At 39.0% G+C, this 27,654-nt stretch overlaps 1 protein-coding gene across 1 annotated transcript; it reads left to right on the top strand.

Moving 5' to 3' along the window:
* Positions 1-4,021: 4,021 nt before the first annotated feature.
* On the top strand, positions 4,022-4,963 carry Olfr11 (olfactory receptor 11). The gene has a single exon (NM_146542.2). It carries the CDS (start codon positions 4,022-4,024, stop codon positions 4,961-4,963), a length of 942 nt encoding a protein of 313 aa, NP_666753.2.
* The last annotated feature ends 22,691 nt before the right edge of the window (positions 4,964-27,654 follow it).

Below are 27,654 nucleotides of genomic sequence, written 5' to 3'. Positions count from 1 at the left end.
AGAGTAACAGATATACTTGTTAGACATTTTTTTCTATTCACTTCTAGAATGTTCTGTGAGTACTCATTTCTCCTTCAGTGGCACTGGTGACATGAGTCACTGCTGACTGCTTTTTCTTACGGGACAGATGACTTTCCATTGTTACTTACTATACTTACTATAGATAATAGTATAGAAGATAATATAATAGAAAAGGGCTAACAATATTATCTACAGTTTCTGGAGTAATAAGACAAGCATACTTTATTTTTCTCATACCCATTCATTTGAAAAAGTAATATGAGGCTATATATAAAATATATCTTAATTAGAGGAGATTATTGGAAATATAAATCAAAATTTTAAGTTTTTAATAACTGTATAAAAATGCATTGAGCAGAGAAAGAGAGCTTAACTAAGCAAAACCTATGGAAGAAAATAATTATTTAGATATGTGGGAAGCCAGGCATGGTGGTGCACGCCTTTAATCCCAGCACTTGGGAGGCAGGGGCAGGCAGATTTCTGAGTTTGAGGCCAGCCTGGTCTACAAAGTGAGTTCCAGGACAGCCAGGGCTACAGAGAAACCCTGTCTCGAAAAACCAAAAAAAAAAAAAAAAAAAAAAAAAGAATAGATATGTGGGAAGCAAAAGTATCCCTTGATGAATTAAGGTAATAAAGACATTTCCATAGGACATTCAGTGTTCATTGTATAAGCATTGATCTTAAATCCAATTTTAGAACAAATGCAGTTTTCTGTGAGTTCGCAGAATTCTCTTGGCTTCTTTACAAGAGGAAACAAATTCCTACCTTGATGCCACAAAATTGAATCTTTACTGCAGTAGAAGTATTTCAGTCCCTATTGTCATTCCCTTTTGTCTTGGACACAAGTGAGGAGAAGGTCCCCAGGGAAAGAGTATTGCAGAACAGATGTGAAAGAAAGATGAAAGGCCAAGTCACACAGAACTCCCACTGGGTATCGCCCTTGGTTATAACAAGTGTTGCTGTCCTCCTGGACAGACCAGAGCACAGAGCAGCTCTTGGGGAATCTCCCTCCAGTCACTCACTGTGCAGTCTTGGTTGGGAGGATTCTGAAACCAGACTCTCAATGCCCATTCTGCAACACAATGAAAACACATGTTCCAGTTGCCTGCAAGACTTTCTTATTCTCTTGTTTTCTGATTTACTCCTGAAGGAAGATTATTTATAGCTTGTTACTGAACAGTAGAATGAAGGGGTGGAGAACGCTTCATCACACCAGGTTGATGTTGAAGAGCTTATGAAGATTTTATTGGAGCTGCATACTTTTAAAGCATCCATTTTTTTATTTCAAAGTTCCTTGAACTAGCAAACAGACACAAGCCATGGGGTCTCAAGGCTCCAAGTGGGGTATGTAGAGTTCTTTCTTAAAATGTTGTGTAAAACATAGTGGAAAAAGAGAAACTGAAATTAGGGGCTTGGCAATGTGACATACAGATTGCTTACTATCACAGAATAGGAAATTTTGACTCAGTCTCAATTTCCTCCTTACATTTACTTTCTCACAGTGGGTATCTGGGGGCATGCGTTGGTCCTCTACTGAAAAACAAATTTAGGAGCTGAGCAGCCTTAGCTCTCACCTGATTGCTGCCTGCAGCTTATAACACAGCATCTGGGAACCTTTAAAGTTAGAGTTGCCCACAACCTGACCTTTGCACAAATAGAGAAAATACAGCCAACTTTAGTACTTTTTAAGATGAATTATGAGGTCAAGTGAAAAAATTACTCTTGTCATTTATCCTTACACTCCAGCTGGTAAAGAAAAGTTCAATCTAGGATTTCAACAGTTTGCCTATTGGGAGTGTTGAGAAATGTTGTCTGCAAATGCTGTAAATGGAACTCCACTTGGGAGAAAGGAGTGGGTTATGAGTCCTTTCAGGCTCTCAGCTCAGAGAGTGGACCCCATTAGTAACCGGGTAGATGATAGCCAGCCCCCCTCTATGCTAGAATTTCAGAAACACAGGGTTCTGAGTTTGCTTCAGCCGTCAACACAGCCTTTCATTTCCACACACTGACAATACTAACAATTCAAGATGTGTAAACTTTCTCAATGCAAAAGGATACTTCAGTTATTTAGTTAAACAATCTCCTTTTTATTATTTATTACTTATTTAATGTATATGAGTACACTGTAGCTGTCTTCAGACACACCAGAAAAGGACATCAGTCTCCACCACAGATGGTTGTGAGCCACCACGTGGTTGCTAGGAATTGAACTCAGGACCTCTGGAAGAGCAGTTAGAGCTCTTAACTACTGAGCCATCTCTCCAGCCCCAACAATCTCCTTTTTATAATGGGTTTTTATCAGGATGACAAAATGTTTGCAGAATGGAAAGACATGATCCTAAAGTGAGAAAAGTTCAGTTAATAACATTTAGAGGCTCTGTAATCTCCCCTCCACTCTGCATTGTCTTCAGTCGTTATTTTTATGTCTCCCTGTCCTTTGACTTTTCTCTCTTTAGTGTCCTAACTACTGAGGATCATGGGGAGATATAATTTGCACTGGCAAATGCCACCACACACAGTATGTTCAGAATGACAGAAGAAAGCTCATTGCTTTTATAATTATGGAAAGTTATATGAGTAAGAAGTTAATTATCTTATTTTCAACCACAGCTTGAGAGTCTGATTGGGACTGAATTCTAGCAAATAATTGCCACATTGAAGACTAGCCTGGAAAGCCCACTGACCCAACACATATGTCCTTATAATGAGACACCTTCTGCATAATATTTGAGACTATGTCACTCTTCAATAGTATTGTTAGGGAGAATCTACAGCCTTTCATCTAATCATCTCTCCTTACCCATTCATTCATTCTGCTTCAGAATTCTTACCAGTGCAATATTTTCTTTCCTTCCTTCCTTTTTACCTTCTCTCATCTCTCCCTTGCTTTTCTATTTTCTTTTTTGTTTCATATTCCATTTTAATTTTCTTAATTTTTAGTTTTTTTAAATTTCTTTTTATATTCAGATACTAGCCCCCTGTCAAATGTATATCCAGAAACAAAACAAAATAATCCTATTCCTTAGGCTGCTTCATCATTGGAATGTTGGTGTCCTTTCCTATATCGAAGCCTTTTAGTTTCATGAGGTCACATTTATTAGTTGTTCATGTTAACATCTGTGCCATCAGAGTCCTGTTCAGGTCCTTTCCTATGCCAATGAGTTCAAGGCTGTTCCTTACTTTCTCCTCTATCAGAGTCAGGACATCATGTCTTATGTTGAAGTCTTTGGTCCTGTTGAAGCTGAGTTTTGTACAGGGTGAAAGATAAAGTTCAAGCTTCATTCTACATATAACTATCCAGGTGGACCAGCATTACTGGTGGAAGATGCTATATTTCCTCCAGTGTGTATTATTGTTCTCTTTGTCAAAACTTAGGTGGTAGTAAGAGTGTGAGTGTATGTGTGGGCCCTTAATTCTATTGTATTGATCAACATACCTGTTTTATGCCAATGCCATGCTCTTCTTATTATAGCTCTGTTGTATAACTTGGAATTTGGATGTTTTTGACAAAGACAGTAATAAAAAATATTGTCAGGATTATGAATGAATATTCCTGCTAATAGCTAGGTAGGAATTACTACAAACAAAAATTAACCAATAGCAAAAATCAAAGAACAAACATTATAAATGCACCCAAATGAGGAATTTACTTTTTAAAATTTAGCTTTCAGTTTAGAGGTGTGGGCATGGGCACAGAAACTTTAGAATTATTTAAGTAACTGGCTTAATTGTAACTGAACTGTTTGATATGTGTGTGTGTGTGTGTGTGTGTGTGTGTGTGTGTGTGTGTGTGTGTGTAACTAACAATACCAGTTGCATAAATGTTTTCAAATGTGTGGTAGAATGAGAATATGTAATGATAACAGTTAAAAAAATGTGGTTTTAAACAATTGGAAAAGCTAATAAATACATATTAAATATACTTATGTTAAACATAAATAGTGTAAATTGATTTTATAAATTTTTGTTTTTCAGGAAACCATATGCTAAAACATTAATCATGAGTTGGGCAAACGAGAGCATCACAGGCGAGTTTGTTCTCTTAGGTTTCTCTGATCAACCATGGCTGGAGTTTCCACTCTTTGTGGTCTTCTTGACATCTTACATAGTGACCATCTTTGGAAATCTCAACATTATTCTGGTGTCCCATTTGGATCCTAAACTCCACACTCCCATGTACTTCTTCTTGACTAATCTGTCAGTCATAGATCTTTGTTACATCACATGCACAGTCCCACAAATGCTGGTAAACTTACGCAGCATTAGGAAAGTAATAAGTTTTGGTGGCTGTGTGGTCCAGCTTTTCATGTTTCTGGCATTGGGGGCTACCGAGTGTGTTCTACTGCCAGTCATGTCCTTCGACAGGTTTGTAGCCATATGTCGGCCTCTCCATTACTCAGTCATTATGCACCAGAGGCTCTGCCTTCAGTTGGCGGCTGTATCCTGGATCATTGGCTTTGGAAACTCGGTGTGGCTATCCATTCTAACTCTCCAGTTGCCACGCTGTGGCCACTATGTCATAGACCACTTTCTTTGTGAAGTGCCTGCACTGCTCAAGTTGTCCTGTGTTGATGTAACAGCAAATGAAGCTGAACTGTTCTTTGTGAGTGTGTTCTTCCACCTAACACCTCTCTCTCTCATCCTTACATCATATGCATTTATAGCCCGTGCCATCTTGAAAATCCAATCTGCCGAAGGTCGTCAAAAGGCGTTTGGGACCTGTAGCTCTCATCTAATAGTGGTATCACTGTTTTATGGTACAGCTCTCTCCGTGTACTTTCTACCACCATCACCACACTCCAAGAACAGGAGAAAGATGGTGCCACTTTTCTATGGAATTATTGCCCCCATGCTGAACCCCCTTATCTATACACTTAGGAACAAAGAGGTAAAGGACGCCTTTAAAAGGTTGATCAAGAGAGTCTTCTTAAGCAAAAACTAAGAGGTGTGGAAAAGATAAGCTAAAAGGCACACCCCGGGCTGCCCTCCTCTTCCTAGTATGCCGATGGAGAAATGGAGTCCTCTCACTGCACTGTGGCTTGTTTTGCTCCAGTGGTTTAAACTCATCAGGGCTCTGACCCTTCCCTTCTTATTATTTAGTAATAATAAAGGAGTTTAGAGTGTTGTTGAAAACACTGAACTAGCCTTATTCCTGAGCCTAGTTCTTTAAGTCATCTTATAAACAGGGCATTCTAACCTCATTGCTGCGTGTAAGAAGAGATGAAACATCTTTCTGTCACTGCTCATCAGGAGAAAGCTCCCTTGGCAGCTTGCCTAGCTCCTTCACATGCTATATGGAAAACGAATAAGGATAATGAACAGCTGTCTTCTTCCTGATTTTAATGGGATTTTTTTTTAGAGCTTTTCGCCCGTTAGGATGATGTTGGCCGTGGGTTTTTCATATGTCACCTGGATTGCACTGTGTATGTCCCCTCCACTCTTATTCCCTCTAGGTCTTCTATCATGAAAACATTGGGTTTTGACAAAGGCTTGTTTGCATCTATTGAGATGATCATTTGAATTTCCTCTTCAAGTTTGTTCATATGATTTATTCTACTTGTTGACTTACATATGTTGAAACATTCCTACAGAATAAAATCAACTTGATCATGGTAGGTAATCTTTTTGATATATGCCTGTATTCAGGTTGTAAGTATTTTATAAATTATTTTTGCTTCTATGTTCATAAGGGATATTGGTCTGTAGTTTTTGTGGAGGGTCTTTACCTTGTTTTAGTTTTAGAGTAATTCTGGCTGTGGAGAGGGAGTTTTCAAGTGCTCTGTCTGTTTGTATTTTTAGTAATTTAAGATGTGTGAGCTGTAGACATTCATTGAAAGTCCTCTGGAGTTCTGCTATGAATCTGTCTGGACTTGAGATCTTTTAAATCAGAAGCCCCCCCTCCTTTTATTACTGTCTCAATCTCCTTGTTTTCCTAAGTCTGTTTAAATAGTTGATTTCACATTGATGTAACTATGGTAGTTTGGATGAACCTAGAAATGTTTACATTTCTTTTAGATTTTTCTAACTCAATGGAATAGAAATTTTTTAAATTATAGTCTTACACTATTCTGAATTTCTTTGATGTCCCTTGTAATGTTTCCATTTTTAATGTCTAACTCTGTTAATTTGGGTCATCTCTTTTTTTCAGTTAATTAGTCCATTGTCAAACATATCTAATAGCTATTTTTTCATTATATGACTTTTTGTTTTCTTCTAAAGTGCCTTTACTAAAACATAATTATCACACAATAAAATTTGCTCATTTACTATGACTATTTCAATGACTTTAATATGTTCACGTGACAGAATCAGTATCGTCACAGTATCATTTTAAGACACCTTCATCATTCCCAAGAGAAACCAAGCACATGTAAGCAGACATTCTCTAACCCACCTCCCAATCTTAGCCTAAACCCCAGAAAATTTACTAAACACGCCATCTGTGAATCAGATAGCAATTCTATCCTCATCTTGACTTTGAACTTCTGAATCTCTAAGACTTTGAGATAAACTTTTGCCATTCATAACCCACTGTGACAGTTTGTATGTGCTTGGTCTAGGAAGTGGCACTATTAGGAGGTGTGGCCTTGTTGGAGTAATTGTGTCACTGTGTGTTGGGAGCCGCGCCCACATTCGCCGTTACAAGATGGCGCTGACATCCTGTGTTCTAAGTGGTAAACAAATAATCTGCGCATGTGCCAAGGGTATCTTATGACTACTTGTGCTCTGCCTTCCCCGTGACGTCAACTCGGCCGATGGGCTGCAGCCAATCAGGGAGTGACACGTCCGAGGCGAAGGAGAATGCTCCTTAAGAGGGACGGGGTTTCGTTTTCTCTCTCTCTTGCTTCTTGCTCTCTTGCTTCCTGCACCCTGGCTCCTGAAGATGTAAGAATAAAGCTTTGCCGCAGAAGATTCTGGTCTGTGGTGTTCTTCCTGGCCGGTCGTGAGAACGCGTCTAATAACAATTGGTGCCGAATTCCGGGACGAGAAAAAACTCGGGACTGGCGCAAGGAAGATCCCTCATTCCAGAACCAGAACTGCGGGTCGCGGTAATAAAGGTTCCCGTAAAGCAGACTGTTAAGAAGGATTCAACTGTATGAATTCAGAACTTTTCAGCTGGGGAACGAGAGTACCAGTGAGTACAGCTTTACGAGGTAAGTCTGATCTTGAACTTTCTAACGAAATTCAAGACAGTCTATCAGAAGTAAAGTGGAATATGTTTGGCCTTGAATTTTTTCTGGTGTTAGGAGCCCTTTTGTTCCTTTTCACATGTTATCAAGTGATTAAGATAGGGCTGAAAATTCTAGAGGAAATTCAGGACAAGCTATCAGAAGTAAAGCGGGGAGAGAGAGTAGGAGCAAAGAGGAAATATGGTACACAAAATAAGTATACAGGCCTTTCCAAGGGTCTTGAACCCGAGGAAAAGTTAAGGTTAGGTAGGAATACCTGGAGAGAGATTAGAAGAAAAAGAGGAAAAAGGGAAAAGAAGAAAGATCAATTAGCGGAGGTCTCTAGGAAAAGGAGCCTGTGCTCATCGCTGGATGGGCTCGGGGAGCCAGCTCTTAGTAGTTCTGAAGCAGATGAAGAATTCTCCTCTGAGGAAACAGACTGGGAGGAAGAAGCAGCCCATTACCAGCCAGCTAATTGGTCAAGAAAAAAGCCAAAAGCGGCTGGCGAAGGCCAGTTTGCTGATTGGCCTCAGGGCAGTTGGCTTCAAGGTCCGCCCTATGCGGAGTCCCCGCCCTGCGTAGTGCGTCAGCAATGCGCAGAGAGATGCGCAGAGAGGCAGTGCGCAGAGAGGCAGTGCGCAGACTCATTCATTCCCAGAGAGGAACAAAGGAAAATACAACAGGCATTTCCGGTCTTTGAAGGAGCCGAGGGTGGGCGTGTCCACGCTCCGGTAGAATACTTACAAATTAAAGAAATTGCCGAGTCGGTCCGTAAATACGGAACCAATGCTAATTTTACCTTGGTGCAGTTAGACAGGCTCGCTGGCATGGCACTAACTCCTGCCGACTGGCAAACGGTTGTAAAAGCCGCTCTCCCTAGTATGGGCAAATATATGGAATGGAGAGCGCTTTGGCACGAAGCTGCACAAGCGCAGGCCCGAGCAAACGCAGCTGCTTTGACTCCAGAGCAGAGAGATTGGACTTTTGACTTGTTAACGGGTCAGGGAGCTTATTCTGCTGATCAGACAAACTACCATTGGGGAGCTTATGCCCAGATTTCTTCCACGGCTATTAGGGCCTGGAAGGCGCTCTCTCGAGCAGGTGAAACCACTGGTCAGTTAACAAAGATAATCCAGGGACCTCAGGAATCCTTCTCAGATTTTGTGGCCAGAATGACAGAGGCAGCAGAGCGTATTTTTGGAGAGTCAGAGCAAGCTGCGCCTCTGATAGAACAGCTAATCTATGAGCAAGCCACAAAGGAGTGCCGAGCGGCCATAGCCCCAAGAAAGAACAAAGGCTTACAAGACTGGCTCAGGGTCTGTCGAGAGCTTGGGGGACCTCTCACCAATGCAGGCTTAGCGGCCGCCATCCTTCAATCTCAGAACCGCTCCATGGGCAGAAATGATCAGAGGACATGTTTTAATTGCGGAAAGCCTGGGCATTTTAAGAAAGATTGCAGAGCTCCAGATAAACAGGGAGGGACTCTCACTCTTTGCTCTAAGTGTGGCAAGGGTTATCATAGAGCTGACCAGTGTCGCTCTGTGAGGGATATAAAGGGCAGAGTCCTTCCCCCACCTGATAGTCAATCAACTGATGTGCCAAAAAACGGGTCATCGGGCCCTCGGTCCCAGGGCCCTCAAAGATATGGGAACCGGTTTGTCAGGACCCAGGAAGCAGTCAGAGAGGCGACCCAGGAAGACCCACAAGGGTGGACCTGCGTGCCGCCTCCGACTTCCTATTAATGCCTCAAATGAGTATTCAGCCGGTGCCGGTGGAGCCTATACCATCCTTGCCCCCGGGAACCATGGGCCTTATTCTCGGCCGGGGTTCACTCACCTTGCAGGGCTTAGTAGTCCACCCTGGAGTTATGGATTGTCAACATTCCCCTGAAATACAGGTCCTGTGCTCAAGCCCTAAGGGCGTTTTTTCTATTAGTAAAGGAGATAGGATAGCTCAGCTGCTGCTCCTCCCTGATAATACCAGGGAGAAATCTGCAGGACCTGAGATAAAGAAAATGGGCTCCTCAGGAAATGATTCTGCCTATTTGGTTGTATCTTTAAATGATAGACCTAAGCTCCGCCTTAAGATCAACGGAAAAGAGTTTGAAGGCATCCTTGATACCGGAGCAGATAAAAGTATAATTTCTACACATTGGTGGCCCAAAGCATGGCCCACCACAGAGTCATCTCATTCATTACAGGGCCTAGGATATCAATCATGTCCCACTATAAGCTCCATTGCCTTGACGTGGGAATCCTCTGAAGGACAGCAAGGGAAATTCATACCTTATGTGCTCCCACTCCCGGTTAACCTCTGGGGAAGGGATATTATGCAGCATTTGGGCCTTATTTTGTCCAATGAAAACGCCCCATCAGGAGGGTATTCAGCTAAAGCAAAAAATATCATGGCAAAGATGGGTTATAAAGAAGGAAAAGGGTTAGGACATCAAGAACAGGGAAGGATAGAGCCCATCTCACCTAATGGAAACCAAGACAGACAGGGTCTGGGTTTTCCTTAGCGGCCATTGGGGCAGCACGACCCATACCATGGAAAACAGGGGACCCAGTGTGGGTTCCTCAATGGCACCTATCCTCTGAAAAACTAGAAGCTGTGATTCAACTGGTAGAGGAACAATTAAAATTAGGCCATATTGAGCCCTCTACCTCACCTTGGAATACTCCAATTTTTGTAATTAAGAAAAAGTCAGGAAAGTGGAGACTGCTCCATGACCTCAGAGCCATTAATGAGCAAATGAACTTATTTGGCCCAGTACAGAGGGGTCTCCCTGTACTTTCCGCCTTACCACGTGGCTGGAATTTAATTATTATAGATATTAAAGATTGTTTCTTTTCTATACCTTTGTGTCCAAGAGATAGGCCCAGATTTGCCTTTACCATCCCCTCTATTAATCACATGGAACCTGATAAGAGGTATCAATGGAAGGTCTTACCACAGGGAATGTCCAATAGTCCTACTATGTGTCAACTTTATGTACAAGAAGCTCTTTTGCCAGTGAGGGAACAATTCCCCTCTTTAATTTTGCTCCTTTACATGGATGACATCCTCCTGTGCCATAAAGACCTTACCATGCTACAAAAGGCATATCCTTTTCTACTTAAAACTTTAAGTCAGTGGGGTTTACAGATAGCCACAGAAAAGGTCCAAATTTCTGATACAGGACAATTCTTGGGCTCTGTGGTGTCCCCAGATAAGATTGTGCCCCAAAAGGTAGAGATAAGAAGAGATCACCTCCATACCTTAAATGATTTTCAAAAGCTGTTGGGAGATATTAATTGGCTCAGACCTTTTTTAAAGATTCCTTCCGCTGAGTTAAGGCCTTTGTTTAGTATTTTAGAAGGAGATCCTCATATCTCCTCCCCTAGGACTCTTACTCTAGCTGCTAACCAGGCCTTACAAAAGGTGGAAAAGGCCTTACAGAATGCACAATTACAACGTATTGAGGATTCGCAGCCTTTCAGTTTGTGTGTCTTTAAGACAGCACAATTGCCAACTGCAGTTTTGTGGCAGAATGGGCCATTGTTGTGGATCCATCCAAACGTATCCCCAGCTAAAATAATAGATTGGTATCCTGATGCAATTGCACAGCTTGCCCTTAAAGGTCTAAAAGCAGCAATCACCCACTTTGGGCAAAGTCCATATCTTTTAATTGTACCTTATACCGCTGCACAGGTTCAAACCTTGGCAGCCACATCTAATGATTGGGCAGTTTTAGTTACCTCCTTTTCAGGAAAAATAGATAACCATTATCCAAAACATCCAATCTTACAGTTTGCCCAAAATCAATCTGTTGTGTTTCCACAAATAACAGTAAGAAACCCACTTAAAAATGGGATTGTGGTATATACTGATGGATCAAAAACTGGCATAGGTGCCTATGTGGCTAATGGTAAAGTGGTATCCAAACAATATAATGAAAATTCACCTCAAGTGGTAGAATGTTTAGTGGTCTTAGAAGTTTTAAAAACCTTTTTAAAACCCCTTAATATTGTGTCAGATTCCTGTTATGTGGTTAATGCAGTAAATCTTTTAGAAGTGGCTGGAGTGATTAAGCCTTCCAGTAGAGTTGCCAATATTTTTCAGCAAATACAATTAGTTTTGTTATCTAGAAGATTTCCTGTTTATATTACTCATGTTAGAGCCCATTCAGGCCTACCTGGCCCCATGGCTCTGGGAAATGATTTGGCAGATAAGGCCACTAAAGTGGTGGCTGCTGCCCTATCATCCCCGGTAGAGGCTGCAAGAAATTTTCATAACAATTTTCATGTGACGGCTGAAACATTACGCAGTCGTTTCTCCTTGACAAGAAAAGAAGCCCGTGACATTGTTACTCAATGTCAAAGCTGCTGTGAGTTCTTGCCAGTTCCTCATGTGGGAATTAACCCACGCGGTATTCGACCTCTACAGGTCTGGCAAATGGATGTTACACATGTTTCTTCCTTTGGAAAACTTCAATATCTCCATGTGTCCATTGACACATGTTCTGGCATCATGTTTGCTTCTCCGTTAACCGGAGAAAAAGCCTCACATGTGATTCAACATTGTCTTGAGGCATGGAGTGCTTGGGGGAAACCCAGACTCCTTAAGACTGATAATGGACCAGCTTATACGTCTCAAAAATTCCAACAGTTCTGCCGTCAGATGGACGTAACCCACCTGACTGGACTTCCATACAACCCTCAAGGACAGGGTATTGTTGAGCGTGCGCATCGCACCCTCAAAGCCTATCTTATAAAACAGAAGAGGGGAATTGAAGAGATTTTACCCCGAGCACCAAGAGTGTCGGTGTCTTTGGCACTCTTTACACTCAATTTTTTAAATATTGATGTTCATGGCCATACTGCGGCTGAACGTCATTGTTCAGAGCCAGATAGGCCCAATGAGATGGTTAAATGGAAAAATGTCCTTGATAATAAATGGTATGGCCCGGATCCTATTTTGATAAGATCCAGGGGAGCTATCTGTGTTTTCCCACAGAATGAAGACAACCCATTTTGGTTACCAGAAAGACTCACCCGAAAAATCCAGACTGACCAAGGGAATACTAATGTCCCTCGTCTTGGTGATGTCCAGGGCGTCAATAATAAAAAGAGAGCAGCGTTGGGGGATAATGTCGACATTTCCACTCCCAATGACGGTGATGTATAATGCTCAAGTATTCTCCTGCTTTTTTACCACTAACTGGGAACTGGGTTTGGCCTTAATTCAGACAGCCTTGGCTCTGTCTGGACAGGTCCAGATGACTGACACCATTAACACTTTGTCAGCCTCAGTGACTACAGTCATAGATGAACAGGCCTCAGCTAATGTCAAGATACAGAGAGGTCTCATGCTGGTTAATCAACTCATAGATCTTGTCCAGATACAACTAGATGTATTATGACAAATAACTCAGCAGGGATGTGAACAAAAGTTTCCGGGATTGTGTGTTATTTCCATTCAGTATGTTAAATTTACTAGGGCAGCTAATTTGTCAAAAAGTCTTTTTCAGTATATGTTACAGAATTGGATGGCTGAATTTGAACAGATCCTTCGGGAATTGAGACTTCAGGTCAACTCCACGCGCTTGGACCTGTCGCTGACCAAAGGATTACCCAATTGGATCTCCTCAGCATTTTCTTTCTTTAAAAAAATGGGTGGGATTAATATTATTTGGAGATACACTTTGCTGTGGATTAGTGTTGCTTCTTTGATTGGTCTGTAAGCTTAAGGCCCAAACTAGGAGAGACAAGGTGGTTATTGCCCAGGCGCTTGCAGGACTAGAACATGGAGCTTCCCCTGATATATCTATGCTTAGGCAATAGGTCGCTGGCCACTCAGCTCTTATATCCCATGAGGCTAGACTCATTGCACGGGATAGAGTGAGTGTGCTTCAGCAGCCCGAGAGAGTTGCAAGGCTAAGCACTGCAATGGAAAGGCTCTGCGGCATATATGAGCCTATTCTAGGGAGACATGTCATCTTTCATGAAGGTTCAGTGTCCTAGTTCCCTTCCCCCAGGCAAAACGACACGGGAGCAGGTCAGGGTTGCTCTGGGTAAAAGCCTGTAAGCCTAAGAGCTAATCCTGTACATGGCTCCTTTACCTACACACTGGGGATTTGACCTCTATCTCCACTCTCATTAATATGGGTGGCCTATTTGCTCTTATTAAAAGGATAGGGGGAGATGTTGGGAGCCGCGCCCACATTCGCCGTTACAAGATGGCGCTGACATCCTGTGTTCTAAGTGGTAAACAAATAATCTGCGCATGTGCCAAGGGTATCTTATGACTACTTGTGCTCTGCCTTCCCCGTGACGTCAACTCGGCCGATGGGCTGCAGCCAATCAGGGAGTGACACGTCCGAGGCGAAGGAGAATGCTCCTTAAGAGGGACGGGGTTTCGTTTTCTCTCTCTCTTGCTTCTTGCTCTCTTGCTTCCTGCACCCTGGCTCCTGAAGATGTAAGAATAAAGCTTTGCCGCAGAAGATTCTGGTCTGTGGTGTTCTTCCTGGCCGGTCGTGAGAACGCGTCTAATAACAACTGTGGGCATGGACTTTAATACCCTAGTCCTAGCAGCCTGGAAATCAGTCTTTTCTTAGAGGCCTGCAAACGAAGTTATAGATCTCTCAGCTCCTCCTACACCATGACTGTCTGGATGCTGCCATACTCTTGCCTTGATGATACTGGACTGAATCTCTGAACTTATAAACCAGCCCCAATTAAATGTTGTCCTTATAAGAGTTGTCTTGGTCATGATGTGTATTCACAGCAGTGAACCCCAACTAAGAGACCCACCCAGTACATGGTATTTGGTTTTAACAGAATGACTTGGCTAAACATTTGTAAATGTTTTATGGTTGTTTTAAAAGAATGTGTGATCTAGTATTGTGTGGAGAGTTCTATAAATGACAATTAGTTTCTCCTGATTGTTTGTGTCACTGAGATATTCCATACTAATATATTATAAGACTCAATATTGGTAAGACAACTTGACTTGTAGATTCACTGTAATTTCAGTAAATTCTCAGTAAGATATTGCACAGATAGAAACTGTATAATTCTAAATATTAAACAGAAAAATAAAAATACATGATATTAAAATATGAAAAAAGCAAAATTCAGGGGTCATTTTACTCAATTTGAAGGCTTACTATATAGTATTACAGAAGTCAAATCTGTCTGATATTGGCAAAATAATAAATAACATCAACGATCAGAATAAGGTTTAAAACTCTATGACATCCTGCCTTTGGTTATGAGTTCTTAGATACATCACCAAAATTACAATGTGTGGAAGAAAACTGGTAGTTATAATAAAACCAAAGAACTTATACTTTGCCAGAAATCATATTAAGGAAAATATTGTAAAATATATATGTGTCTCATAAAGACCTTATATCCAAACTATTCAAAAGGTTTCTATGTCAACAGTATGAAACTACAGTCCAACTTTAAAATGGATGAACGATCTGAGCAAGCAACTCACCAAAGAAGACATCCACATAATAACAAAACATAACAAGATAGTGTCATTTTTATTAGTAAATTGCAAATCGAAATGACAAGGAGCAACACCACACACGTACCCATCTGAGGATGTAGTGAGTGTTAGAGGAACATGCTGGCAGTAGTTACATGACCCTTTGAAGAAATGATGACAGACATGTACTTCAAAATACAATGATAAATGTTAGAGTTATGTATACAATAAAAATTAAATGCTACTTAAATTTGCTTACATAATATTTATAATTACAAAGATAGAGCATAGATTTGTGGTTTCTGTAGAATTTACATATATCAGTATATAACTGTGTGTACAGATGCACATTTAGTGCTTCAGAAATGAGCACAAACTAGATGCAGTTGTTCAAGTTCTAGGAACTAATTTATAGGCTGATTCTCTTCCATGTATGAGAAAACAATTTAATGATATAGTAAGCTCAGAATTACATCTCTTTTGCAGAGTGTGGCCTCCTTTTTCTTCTTTTTAATTGAAAATAGATTCTTCTCTCATACAATGCATCTCAATCACGGCTTCCCCTCCCTCTGCTACTTCCACTCCCACCTCACCTCTTACCCAGATCCACTCCCCCTCCATTTTCCTCCAAAGAAGATTAGGCCTCTAAGAGACAACAACCAAACAGGTCCAAAACAAGATACAAGAAAACAAGGCAGAAACCTTCATATGGAAGCTGGACAAGGCAACCTAATAAGAGGAAAAGAGTCCAAGGGTTAGGCAAAATAAGTCAGATACACACTCACTCCTACTCTTAGGAGTCCCACAAAAACACCAAGGTAATAGCCATAACATATTCACAGGATCTGATGCTGGTGATCCATGAAGTCCCATCCTTGTTGTTTCAGCCCTTATGATCCTTGCTTGGTTGATTCAGTGGGTGGTGTTCTGGTGTCTTACATCTGCTCTGAATACTACAATCTCTCCACTCTGCCTTCTGCAGGGTTCCCTGAACTCCTAGGGGAGGTATCCAATGAAGACTTCCAATTTAGGCTCTCTCTTGTCTTAATGTCAGGTTGTGAGTCTCTGTACCCACTCCCATCTCCTGATGGAGGAAACCTCACTGAGGACAACTGGACTAGGCACAGATCTACTAGTATAACAGATATCATGAGGAATCATTTCATTGATTTTTGTTTGCTAGTTGTGTTTTGGTATTTCCCTAGGTATCTAGGGTCCCTAGACTCAAGTTCCTGACCATAATGGCCAGCAAAATTAAATTTCGTATACTTCATATAAAAGTATTGCCATCAAAATTTATTATTTAATTATTAATGAAGACAATTATTTTTGTCCCAGGTTTAACCCATTCTTTTATAGACTTAAGGGTCTGAAATTTGAGACTAGGAACATAGGCTCTGTGTTGTCGATGATAGTAAGAGACTTAAAAGGTCATTGTGTTCCCTTTATTGGGGTACAGAGTTAGAGAGTAGGGCAATCAATGCAGGCCTTGGGCCAGTGAGATGTCTTTTGCTACCAAGCCTCATGACCTAATCTGGATCTGCAAATTCCATATAGGAAGAGGACATATCTAATTCCCAATTGGTCCTCTAATTTTCCCACAGACGTAAATAAATAAATCCTGACTGAAGTCTGTCTCATCATAGTTCAGAAGGGGCCATAAACCTACCTGAGAGCCATTTCTTTATTTCTGAGTTACACGATTAGGGTTCATGTCTTGCTATTTGGAGTAACACTCACATTCAGTCTTTGGTCTACTGGTTAATACTACCACAGGAGGAAGCCTAAACTATACCTTTGAATTTGCTGTTCCATCACGCCCCCACTCTCATAGCTTGTAAATCAAAACAATATTGCTTCTTAGGGGGTAATAGTAAGATTCAGTACAGTCATCAAAGACATAGTATACAGAAATTATCTCTATCATCTCCATTTAAAGTCTCCAATCTGACTCGTCCAGGATAGATCCTGCAGAATATCTATAGAGTACTGCAACGTTACCAATTAACAAACCCAGGCACAACTTCTTGGCTAAACATAATGGTGATGGGTAAATTAAGACCTTAGAAGTATGCTGTGCAACCACTGATCTACCAAATGGTGTGTGTGTGTGTGTGTGTGTGTGTGTGTGTATACCTTTATATATAAGTATAATATCTATTTTCTCCAGTAGAGTGACACTGGCTATATCAGAAACACTCTAAGGCAAACTCCCTTCCCTGAAGTAGTTGGCCAACACAAAGTAGACTTTATTTGGTTAATACATTTTTTCATAGATTTTAGATTACATTTTTAGTTTTCAATATTTTTCATATAATATATTTTGGTCATATTTTTCTTCTCCTACAACTCTTCTAAGATTTTCCGCATCTCCCTACCCACTCAACTTCCTGTTTTTAAAACAACAAACACACAAACAAACAAACAAAACAGGAAACCATCAAAAACTGAAAATCAAAACATGAAAATAACATAAAAAGAAAGTCAATAAGACAAAAAAATTGATTTTCCCTTTCTTAGCTGGATCAGTTACAAATGCTTCTTTGTTAGGGTAGGACCTTGTACACCTCCTTCTCAGTGCTGGAATCTTGCCTGGTGTGAGACTATGCAAGTGTTTAACATGCTGGCACAGTCTTTAGTCATTTGTGTTATGAGTCCTGTAGCTTCTCGGAAGACACTTTTTCTTTGGTGTCATCCACCACCTCTAACCATTAAAATCTTTCTGTCTTCTGTCCTGAAAAGATCCTTGATATTGGAGGGGAGGATTTGATAAAGGCATACCATTTCAGGATAAGTACTTCAAAGTCTTCATTCTCTGTACATTGTCCAGTTATGGGACTCTGTTAATTACCATTTACTGCAAAAAGAAGTTTTTCTTGATAAGACTTGAGCAATGTATTGATCCATGGGTTGAAAAATAAATCATTAGAAGTCACATTATTGCCATGTTCCTTTAGCAAAATAATAGTAGTATGTTTTCCTTTAGGCCCATGACCTATCTAGTTTTAGGTTCCTGGTCACTTTAGCAGTGTCATGTATGGGCTCATCTCATGGAGTGGATCTTACATCCAAAATCTCATAATATTTATGTGATTATTGCACCGCTGTATCTCACAGGTAGGTCCCTGTTGTAGGTCGCATGGTTTCTATCTGGGGGATACTGATGATTACTATTCTCCTCTAGTAGCGTACAGTGCCAGTCAGTAGGGTTAAAGCTTCTAGCTGGGAACCAGCTTGATCTCTCCATGTTAAAAACATGAGTAAGCCGGGCATGGTGGCGCACACCTTAATCCCAGCACTCGGGAGGCAGAGGCAGGCGGATTTCTGAGTTCAAGGCCAGCCTGGTCTACAAAGTGAGTTCCAGGACAGCCAGGACTACACAGAGAAACTGTCTCAAAAAAATAAAAAAAATCAAACGCACACACACAAACAACCCTGAGTAAGTTGTGTCTTTGGAACTAAGGCCTATCAGGTTATGGATAGTAACCAATAGCTTTGGCAATACTCTGTGGTTTTATGGGTTATCTCTCAGATATTTATTGGCCTTTGGCCAATGACTCAACAAGATGTAACCCATTTCTAACACTTAATGTTTTATTTGTTGGCATAAGATGTCTAGTTGGTTCATTGTCTTCCCCTCTAAATGGTGACTCTTCTAATTTTCTTTTATTTATATAAATATTCTAGGAAGCTTCTACACTAGAAGGTTTTTATATAGTTCATTAAAAGGTTTTTAATGTTAGCTGTTCCTATTTTTTGCTGTTTTTGGGGGGGGGGGTGGGTGTTTGTTTGATTTTTGTTTTTTGGGGGTTTTTTTTTTGTGTGTTTTTGTTTTTGTTTTTTGAGACAGGGTTTCTCTATATAACCTTGGCTGCCCTAGAACTCACTCTGTAGACCAGGCTGGCCTCGAACTCAGAAATCCACCTGTCTCTGCCTCCTAAGTGCTGGAATTAAAGGCGTGCACCACCACTGTCCAGCTAGCTGTCTCTATTTTATATGCACAAATTCCCTAGGTCCATATTCCTTCCCTACCCATTCACCTCCTTTTCCCATTTAATTCTCCAATCTTAGTTTCCCCTTTATCTCTTTCTAACACTACATTCTATTTGGAAGATCCCCTCCTACCCTCAGGTCCCTTCCTAGCTATAGAACCTCTGTGGTTGTTCAAATTGAAACACATATCGAAAGCTGAAAAGCTAAAATCCACATGTTATATATCTTCTAAGAGAAATGATACAGTATGTGTCTTTCTGAGTGTTGGTTACCTCATGCAGGATGAGTGCTTCTAACTCCATCCACTTCCCTGTAAGTTTTATAATTTTGTTTTGTTTCCACAGCTGAATAATATCCCACTGTAAAAATACAACACATTTTCATTATCCATTCCTCAGCTGATAGACCTGTAAGCTATTTCCAATCTCTGGCTCTTATAAATAGTACATTAATGATCATGGATAAGCAAGTATATTTGTATTAAGATGTAGAGTTCTTTGCTTATACCCCCAAGAATGGTATATCTGGATCTTGTGGTAGATCTGTTCTCAGCCTTTAAGGAATGTTCACACTAATTTCCATGGGGACTATACTAGCCTTGCACTTTTAGCAACAATAAACAAGTGTTTCCCTTTCTCCACATCCTCACCGGTGTGAGGTCATTTGTTTTATTTGTTTTGAACATTCTCACTAGTACAAAATGAAATCTCAAAACAGGTTTAGTTTGAAATTCTTGATGGATAAGGTTGGCAACATATTTAAAGTATATCTCAGCTATTTTTGTTTCACCTTTTGAGAACTCTATTTATTCTATACCTCATTTAAATTGGGAAATTATTTTCTAGATAATCAAGAAAGTAAAGTTTCTACAATACATAAAATTAAGTTTTTTTATGTACTGTAGATACTGTCTATCAGATATATTTAATTGTTATGTTTTTTTTTCTGATTTGACAGGCTGCTACTCTGCTGTTCAGAAAGTTTTAACTTTATGAGGACCCATTTGTTAATTTTATTTCCGACTCTGCTTTTACCTAATTTATATTCAGTAGTGAGTTGTTCACCTTCCTTGAGTTTGCATGCTCTCTGCTGTTTCTGCTGTTGATAACCAGCATGCAGACAGAGAAGATGCAGGAAATTACATCAGTTTTCAGTTGCTGCTGAGACTTGCTTTGTGTCCTAATATGTGGTCAATTTTAGAGAAAATTCCATGGACTACTGAAAAGCAAGTAGATACTATTGTGTTTGGGTGGACTATTCTGTAGATGTGTGTTGGGTCTAATTGATTTATGATGTTATTTAACTCTAGCATTTCTCTGTTTAGTTTTTGTCTAGATAACTTGTCTTTTAGAGAGAGTGGCATATTGAAGACTCCCACTATCAGTGTGTGAGGGTCAATATGTGATTTAAGCTGTTTCTTTTATGAACATGAGTGATCTTGTGTTTGGTGAATAAATGTTTAGAATTGTGATACCTCTTGGTAGATTTTCCTTTAATGAGTATTTTCTTTTGACGGGTGTCTTTTCTCACCCTCTTCTGATAAATTTTGCTTTGAAGTCTATTTTGTCAGTTTTTAAATTAGCTACACATTCTTGCTTCCTGGTTCCATTTTCCTTGGAACATCATTTTTCACTCTTTTACTCTGAAGTGATGTCTTACTTTGGTGGTGAAGTGTGTTTCTTGGATGAAGCAAAAATATAGATAATATTTTCTAGTCCAACATGTTAGTCTATGTCTTTTTATTGAGGAATTGAGATCATTAATACTGACACCTGCTAGTTTATTATTTTTCATTATTTTGTTGTGGTGGTATAGGTTTTTCTTCCTTTGATTGATTGTTCTGGAATTATTTCTTCCTTGTGCCTTCGTCGGTATAGTTAAGCTTCTTTTCATACTGAAATATTTTTTTCTAGTTCCTTTTGTGGAACTGAAGTTGCTTAAATTTATTTTTATTATGCAATATTTTTTTCTCTATTGGTTGTGATTGGTAATTTTCTTGGTCATATTAGTCTGGGCTGCCATCTGTGGACTCTTAGAGTTTATACAAAGTCCATTCTAGCCCTTCTGGCTTTCAGAGACTCCATTGAAAACTCAGGTATCATTCAAATGAGTCTGACTTTATATGTGACTTGTCCCTTTTCTTTTGTAGCTTTCAACATGCCTTCTTAGTTTTGCACATTTAGTATTTTGAATATTATATATTGTAGGGAGTTTCCTTCTGGTCCTATTTGGTGTTCTTGTACCTTAATAGGCATCTTTTTCTTTAGATTAGGCTTTTTTTTCTTCTATGAGTTTACTAAAATTATTTCCTGTGCCTTTGTCCTATGCTTGTCTCCGTCCTCTACACTAGATGATCCTCAACTTGTGGGTCACTATCTCATTGCAGGTCTAACAACCCTTTCACAGGGGTCACATATCAGATATACTGCATATCAGATAAATATCTGATTTACATTAAGATTTGTATCCTTACCAAAATTACAGTTATGAAGTAGCAAAAAAAATAATTTTATGATAAGGGGGGTCACCAAAACATGAGGAACTGTATTAAAGGATCACGGCATTAGGAAGGCTGAGAACCACTGCTCTATAGGTATTGTTCATAGGTTTGTTCTTTTCATAGTGCCTCAGTGTTTCTGGATGTTTTATGCCTGAAATGTGTTGTTGTTGTTGTTGTTGTTGTTGTTGTTGTTGTTTTCCTTGGGTTTTTTATTATTACTTAACATATTTCTTGACTGAGCTCTCTTTTTTTTTTCTACCTCATCTTCAAGACCTAAAATTATCTCTCCTGGATCTTTTAATCTGTTACAGAGGCTTACCTCTGATAATTTTGTTTGGCATTCTGAGTTTTTCCGTTTTCAGTTTTGATTCACCTTGAGTTTTTCTTAATATTTCTATTCTTGTTAAATTCTACTTTCATTCAACCGTTTGTGTTTTCATGGTCATCATTAAGCATTTTTCTGTTTAAGGTCCTTGAACATATTTATAATTGCTATTTTAGATCTTTATCTTATACTACAGCTAAATTTCTTTTCTCAGGGCCTATATGAAAGAATCGCTGGCCTCTAGAAGAGGTATATTGTCTTGCTCGTGTGGTTGTGCTAGAATTTAGGCATGTGAGGTATGTTTGATGTGTTTCTTGGTGTAGATATCTGTACTCATCTTTCTTGGGTGGGTTTTCCATTTTTTTGGTTGCTATTACCCAACCTGGCTCCTAGCCATGTATGGTGTCTGTGGAATCCCTAAGTCCCAGACAAGTGTGGTGACTGTAGGGTCACTAGTAGAAAGCAGCTCTGGGTACCAGAAAATTATGTTAGGCTGGGAGTCCCTGTTAGTGTAGTATTCTGCAGATCAATGGGGAGTCACAAATATGTGGAGATGGGCTAGAAGGAAAGGTTGAGAGTGGCAATGGGGAAGAACTAGGGAGAACCTGGGTCCATACAAGAAGTCCAAATCCAAAGAAGATGTAATTGGGCTGTGTGGTGGTTTGAGTAAGCCTAGCCCAGGAAATGGCACTATTTGGAGGTGTGGTCTTGTTGGAGTAGGTATGCCACTGTGGGTTTGGAGTTTAAAACCCTCATCCTCACTGCCTGGAAGCCAGTCTTCTCCTAGTGGCCCTCAGATAAAGATGTAGAACTCTCAGCTCCTCCAGCCTCATGTCCGCCTGATTGCTACCATGTTCCCTCCCATCCTAACGATAGTATATTGAACCTCTGAACCTGTAAGCCAGGCCCAATGAAATATTATCCTTATAAGAGATGCCTTAGTCATGGTGTCTGTTCACAGCAGTAAATCCCTAAGACAGGCTGGGAGGAGGGGCTCAGGCAGGGAAGCTGCAGCAGGACTAAAGATAACTCTGGAGAGAGCAGTGGCAAAACTCATAAAGAACACAGACTTTACCTTTCCCAGAAGCTATCTATGTCTAGTGTTGCTTGGCTCAGAGCAGGAGCTCATGCCCATCTCCCCTTTGTATGCTAGAATTTGGTCTAGCTTGAGCTTGCGTAGAGCTTTCACATACTGTCATAACCTCTTTGTGTTTGTATGTGCACTTGCCCTGTTGTGTCCAAAAGGTACTGTTCTTTGTATTCATTCACTGCCTTTAGCTCTTACATTCTTTCCAACCCTCTTCCTCAATGACTTCTGGCCTTTTGGAGGGAAGAATGTATTGGCAATGCTACTGTTTACCTTCCAGAATGTGATAGCAACACTCCATAACCATGACACTTTCCTCCTCAATATCCATATTTCTTGAATTTTAATGAACTTCCACCTCTGTCTCTCACATCTCAGTCACATCCCTTTCTCTTCTCACAACCCTTAGTTGCTGAAAAGCTCATACTACAGCACCAAGTTTGTATAGTATTCTCCAGGTTAAACCTCATCAGTAACTCATAATGTATCCCCAAACTCCCAAAGTTCCATCGCAATGCTCCATACCACCAATACAAAACCTTCTTCGAGTTCCATTAATTGTCATGTGACAGTCATTCATCTTGATTCAGTTTGTGTGCTGTGTAATGTATTTATTTATGTGGACCAATGTTAGTAATGTAATAGAGTCTGGCATTTATACTCCTCTATGGGTATTCAAATTTCTGCTATTATTCCTTCCTTCCTTCCCTCCTACCTTCCTTCCTTCCGTTCTTTCTTCCACTTCCTTTCTTGGCACAGCTTATCTTAATTACTCTTCCTGTTGCTGTGATAAATATAGGACAAACGAAACTCAAGGAAGAAAGTGTTTATTTCCCTCACGGTGGCAGAAAAGCAAGAGCTGGTCTGATTGTGTTGATAACTAAAAGCAGAGCTTCTTTCTTCCTTTTGATTGAGTCCAGTACCACAGAGCAGAGGCATGTCACCACCTACATTTAGGATTAAGTCTTTTCAAGTTACTTAACTTACTCTAGAAAATTTCTTACAAGTGTGCCCAAGGGCTTGTGTCTTAAGTAATTCTAGATTATTTAAAGTTGAAAACCAAAGATAAACATCACTGGGGTCTTATATAGTCCAAGCTGGCCTCAAATAAACTATGTAGCCAAGGTTAGCATTAAAATCTTAATCTTGTTTTCTGCCTTCCAAGGGCTAGGATCATAGATGTGTGCTATCACATATAACCTTGAGTATATTTCTTGGTTATCTGTTTTTCTTTGGGCATGCAATATTAGCAAATATGAGACTTCTGTTTACTATATATCTTCACCTATATGTATTTATTCATTTAGGAAGCCACTGTCACATAACAGCCATTAAACTGCAAAATGTTAATTTATGAGAAATGGAGACATGTGAAGAAGAAATAAGATATATATCCTTACTATGTGGTGGCAATACCAAATCAGTGTTTTAATATTTGCCTTAAAATCTACTTCATCCAAGAAGTTACCTCAGGGAACAGCATTTCACTGCAGTGTCTGCTATATTAGAAATTATCCAAATTTCTTTTAAAATAAAATTAAACAAACCATATATATGTACTATCATTTTAAACTTACTTTTTATAGTGATAGAGTCAACATTTTTTAAAGAAATTACTGGGTGTTAATGTGGTGAACATTAGAAATACATTAGTAAACACTATATTTAATAAAGTGTGAAAACATCAAAGCAGAAAGGCAATGAGCAATTAACAACACAATAGCAAAAGTAATCCAATGTTTATCTTTTTGTCTATTGGGAACACAACATTCATTGTGATGCAATGTTGTAACATGCTAATTCTTACCTTCCTTTGGATTGTGAGAACTTAAACTAGATAAATAACATGTATGGCCCAAGTGTTTTCACTGAAAGTGTGGTTGACAAATAATTATTGCATTCACAGGGCAATACTACATTTCAAGTTTTTAAAGGGAATTATTTCTGGAGGGAGATATAGAAGAAGTAAGGTCACTATGAGAATAATTCTCTCAGGTACATACAGTAAGTCCCTGCTCAATGAAATCCCTTCTGCAAGGAGGGTGGATTCCAGTTACAGTGATAAAGTTTGAGGTGCTGTAACTAGTCATAAGTAAGTCTCCAGGGCTGCTGAGCAGCAGAGAGGTAACTGTAAAGAGAAGAATAGTGACAGGAGCCAACTCACTTGAGCTCTCTGGATAATTGCCTGCTTCTCGTAAGATAACCCTGGAGACAGCTCACTTTGTGAATTATTATGAAACTTCTGAAACTTTTTAATAGTTGCACGCATTACAAAAGAATGTGCTAACAAGTTTCACTCTTCCATGAGCTGGATCCCTGTGGACTCAGAGAAATGAAATTGTCATTATCAGTGCTAACAATCTCATAACAAGATCCCTGAGGGCTCATTCTTTGCAACTTCTATAAAGAACTGCAGAAGTTGAAACCCACTCTCATACCTTGCCTACTCTCATTTTAAATATTACCCACTGACTTCAGCACCCAGGATCCCTGAAGGCTTCCAACATGTTTGGAGAAAAACACATGAGTGAATGGAACTGAGTTTCTGTTCTGCCAGAAGCAGAGAGGGTCTGAGAAAAGTTTAATCCATTGCACACATTTCTGATCCTTTCCTTTTCTAACTCTCCTTCCACCCCCTTCAGAGCATATCTGCCAATAAATAAGCCCAAAATGCAATGACCTAATCAGGTGACTCTATTTTCTTTTCACTTAGAAGATAGGGAAGATAGGAAACACAAAAACATCCCTAGATTTTTATTCTAATGACTTAGATTTGTTAATATTGTGCTCATAAAAAAATAAAAACCACCTACAAGTGTTATTTAAAGTAGAAAACAATGCATTGTTATACCTAGTCTTTTTCAAATTTATTCACACCATTGCTTTAATAAATGACAAAAAGAATCTTAAGCCACTTCATTAATAAACAAGTAGCTTGAGAAAAATAATTAATAATGCTGTGTTATGGACTACATTTGAATTAAATTGTATGTAGATCTACCAGAAGCTGTGTGTGTGGGGGGGGATTGTTTTATTTGGTTTGGCTTTTGTTTGTTTGCTCATTTTTGTTTTTAATAGAAACACAATGAGTCTCAGCTCTACAGTTTTTTGTTTGTTTGTTTGTTTGTTTTTATTTGGCTTCGACTTTATCCATTATGGGATATGCTCCTGTGAATCAGAACTCTGAATCAATATAAACTTGTCTCCTAGTCAAACAGAATCATGGGGCCTTGTGAGCCTCAGTGAACCAAACTGAATTAACTCTTTTGGCTTTAGGAACAAGATGCAAAGATATGATGAGTCTTTGTTCAGAGTCAAATCTAAAGGTTAGACTTAAGCTAACATATTTATATTTACTTTCAAGCTTTTATTTATCTTTTAAGTATTGAAATAACATCAAATGATAATTATAAATGTTTATGTGGTAATACATTAGCATTTCTAGTGGAAAGATGTTAGGTAGAAATTAGAATTACACAAAATGTGTAATATGTAATATCTTAAGCATTAATGATAATGCAGTATACGTTACCTTAATCCAATATATTAACATAATTTCCTCAATTATGAAATTTAAATAACATAATAACAAATAACATAAATAACAAATAACATAAATAACAAATAACATAAATAACAAATAACATAATACATTTCAAGTATTATTAATATGCTTAATATATTTTGAAGTTTTCTCTATATTAATATGCATTTATCACATTACTTATTTGCAGCAATGCAACAAAAAAACCCCCATTTACTTAAGTATCATTTAAACAATGGGCATTTCATCCACTTCTTATATAGCCCAGCCATATATGTTACACACACACACACACACACACACACACACACACACACACATACACACACATAAAACTTATATAAATAGTCTTTATAATAAAATTGTGAGGAGTAAAATTAATGTGTCAAAGACTTGTACATCAACCAAATTTTCAAAAATTCAGTAAAACCACCCTACAAAAAATTTAAAATGGTGTTTGCAGATAGGAGTCAGTAGTTAATAGCACTGGCTGCAGCCACATGATAACCATGTGTAACTCTGGTCTTCATGGGCACCAAGAATAAACATGGTGCACAGACATACATGCAGCAAAATGCTCACACACATAAAACACTTCTAATGAAAAAAATCTTAAAACTGATTCATGGTCTCATATATTGCATGTGAGTGTGACCCTGTCTTATACCCTCACTGACTGAACATTGCCAAACAAAAAGTCTTTGCAATGTGACATAAAAGAGCAATTATTCATCATTATGTTGATTTGTATCTAATTATACATAAAACTGAAAACTTTAAAAGTTATGTTTCAGGAATTTAAATTTCAATATTCTTCACACTTTGTCTTTTCCAGACAAATGTGATCTTTTTGTTTTGCTTGATTTCATTGAGAGATGGTCTTATGTACCATAATCCAGTATGTAATAGAGGATGGCTTTGAATTCTTGATTCTCCTAACTTGACATTCTAAAAGCTGGGATTACAGGTATAGATCACCATGTCTGGTTAGTGTTGTCTTTACCAGTCTGCTACATGAAACCCTATTGAAAGAAAGAAAGAAAGAAAGAAAGAGAGAGAGAGAGAGAGAGAGAGAGAGAAAGAAAGAAAGAAAGAAAGAAAGAAAGAAAGAAAGAAAGAAAGAAAGAAAGAAAGAGAGAAAGAAAGAAAGGGAGAGAGAGAGAAAGAAGAAGGAGGAGGAGGAGGACGAGGAAGGGAGGGAGGGAGGGAGGGAGGGAGGGAGGGAGAGAAAGAAAGAAGATGAAAGAAAAAGTTACAAAAGTCTTTGATTATCAAAAATATTTGCTATCTGTTCCATATATTTGTTGTAAGAATTTTCACTATTTAAAAAAAAACTATTACAATTAATCTGAAAATTTTAAGCTACTGCAATTTGTTCACTGATGACCATACTTGAGTCTTATATTTTTATAACAACTATAAAATGATACTAATTTAAACCTGATAATTATATATATATATATATATATATATATATATATATATATATATATATATATATTCTACTTCTGAAATGAGGTTTCTGGACCTGACTTGAGT

This window comes from Mus musculus, chromosome 13 (genome assembly GCF_000001635.26).
Source record: "Mus musculus strain C57BL/6J chromosome 13, GRCm38.p6 C57BL/6J".
Classification (NCBI taxonomy): Eukaryota; Metazoa; Chordata; class Mammalia; order Rodentia; family Muridae; genus Mus; species Mus musculus.
The sequence above is the reverse complement of the archived record's forward strand: the minus strand, read 5'-3'. Positions and strand labels throughout refer to the sequence as shown.

Coding starts and splice junctions, on each gene's coding strand:
- Olfr11 (NM_146542.2), top strand. CDS start 4,022: ATGAGTTGGGCAAACGAGAGCATCACAGGCGAGTTTGTTCTCTTAGGT.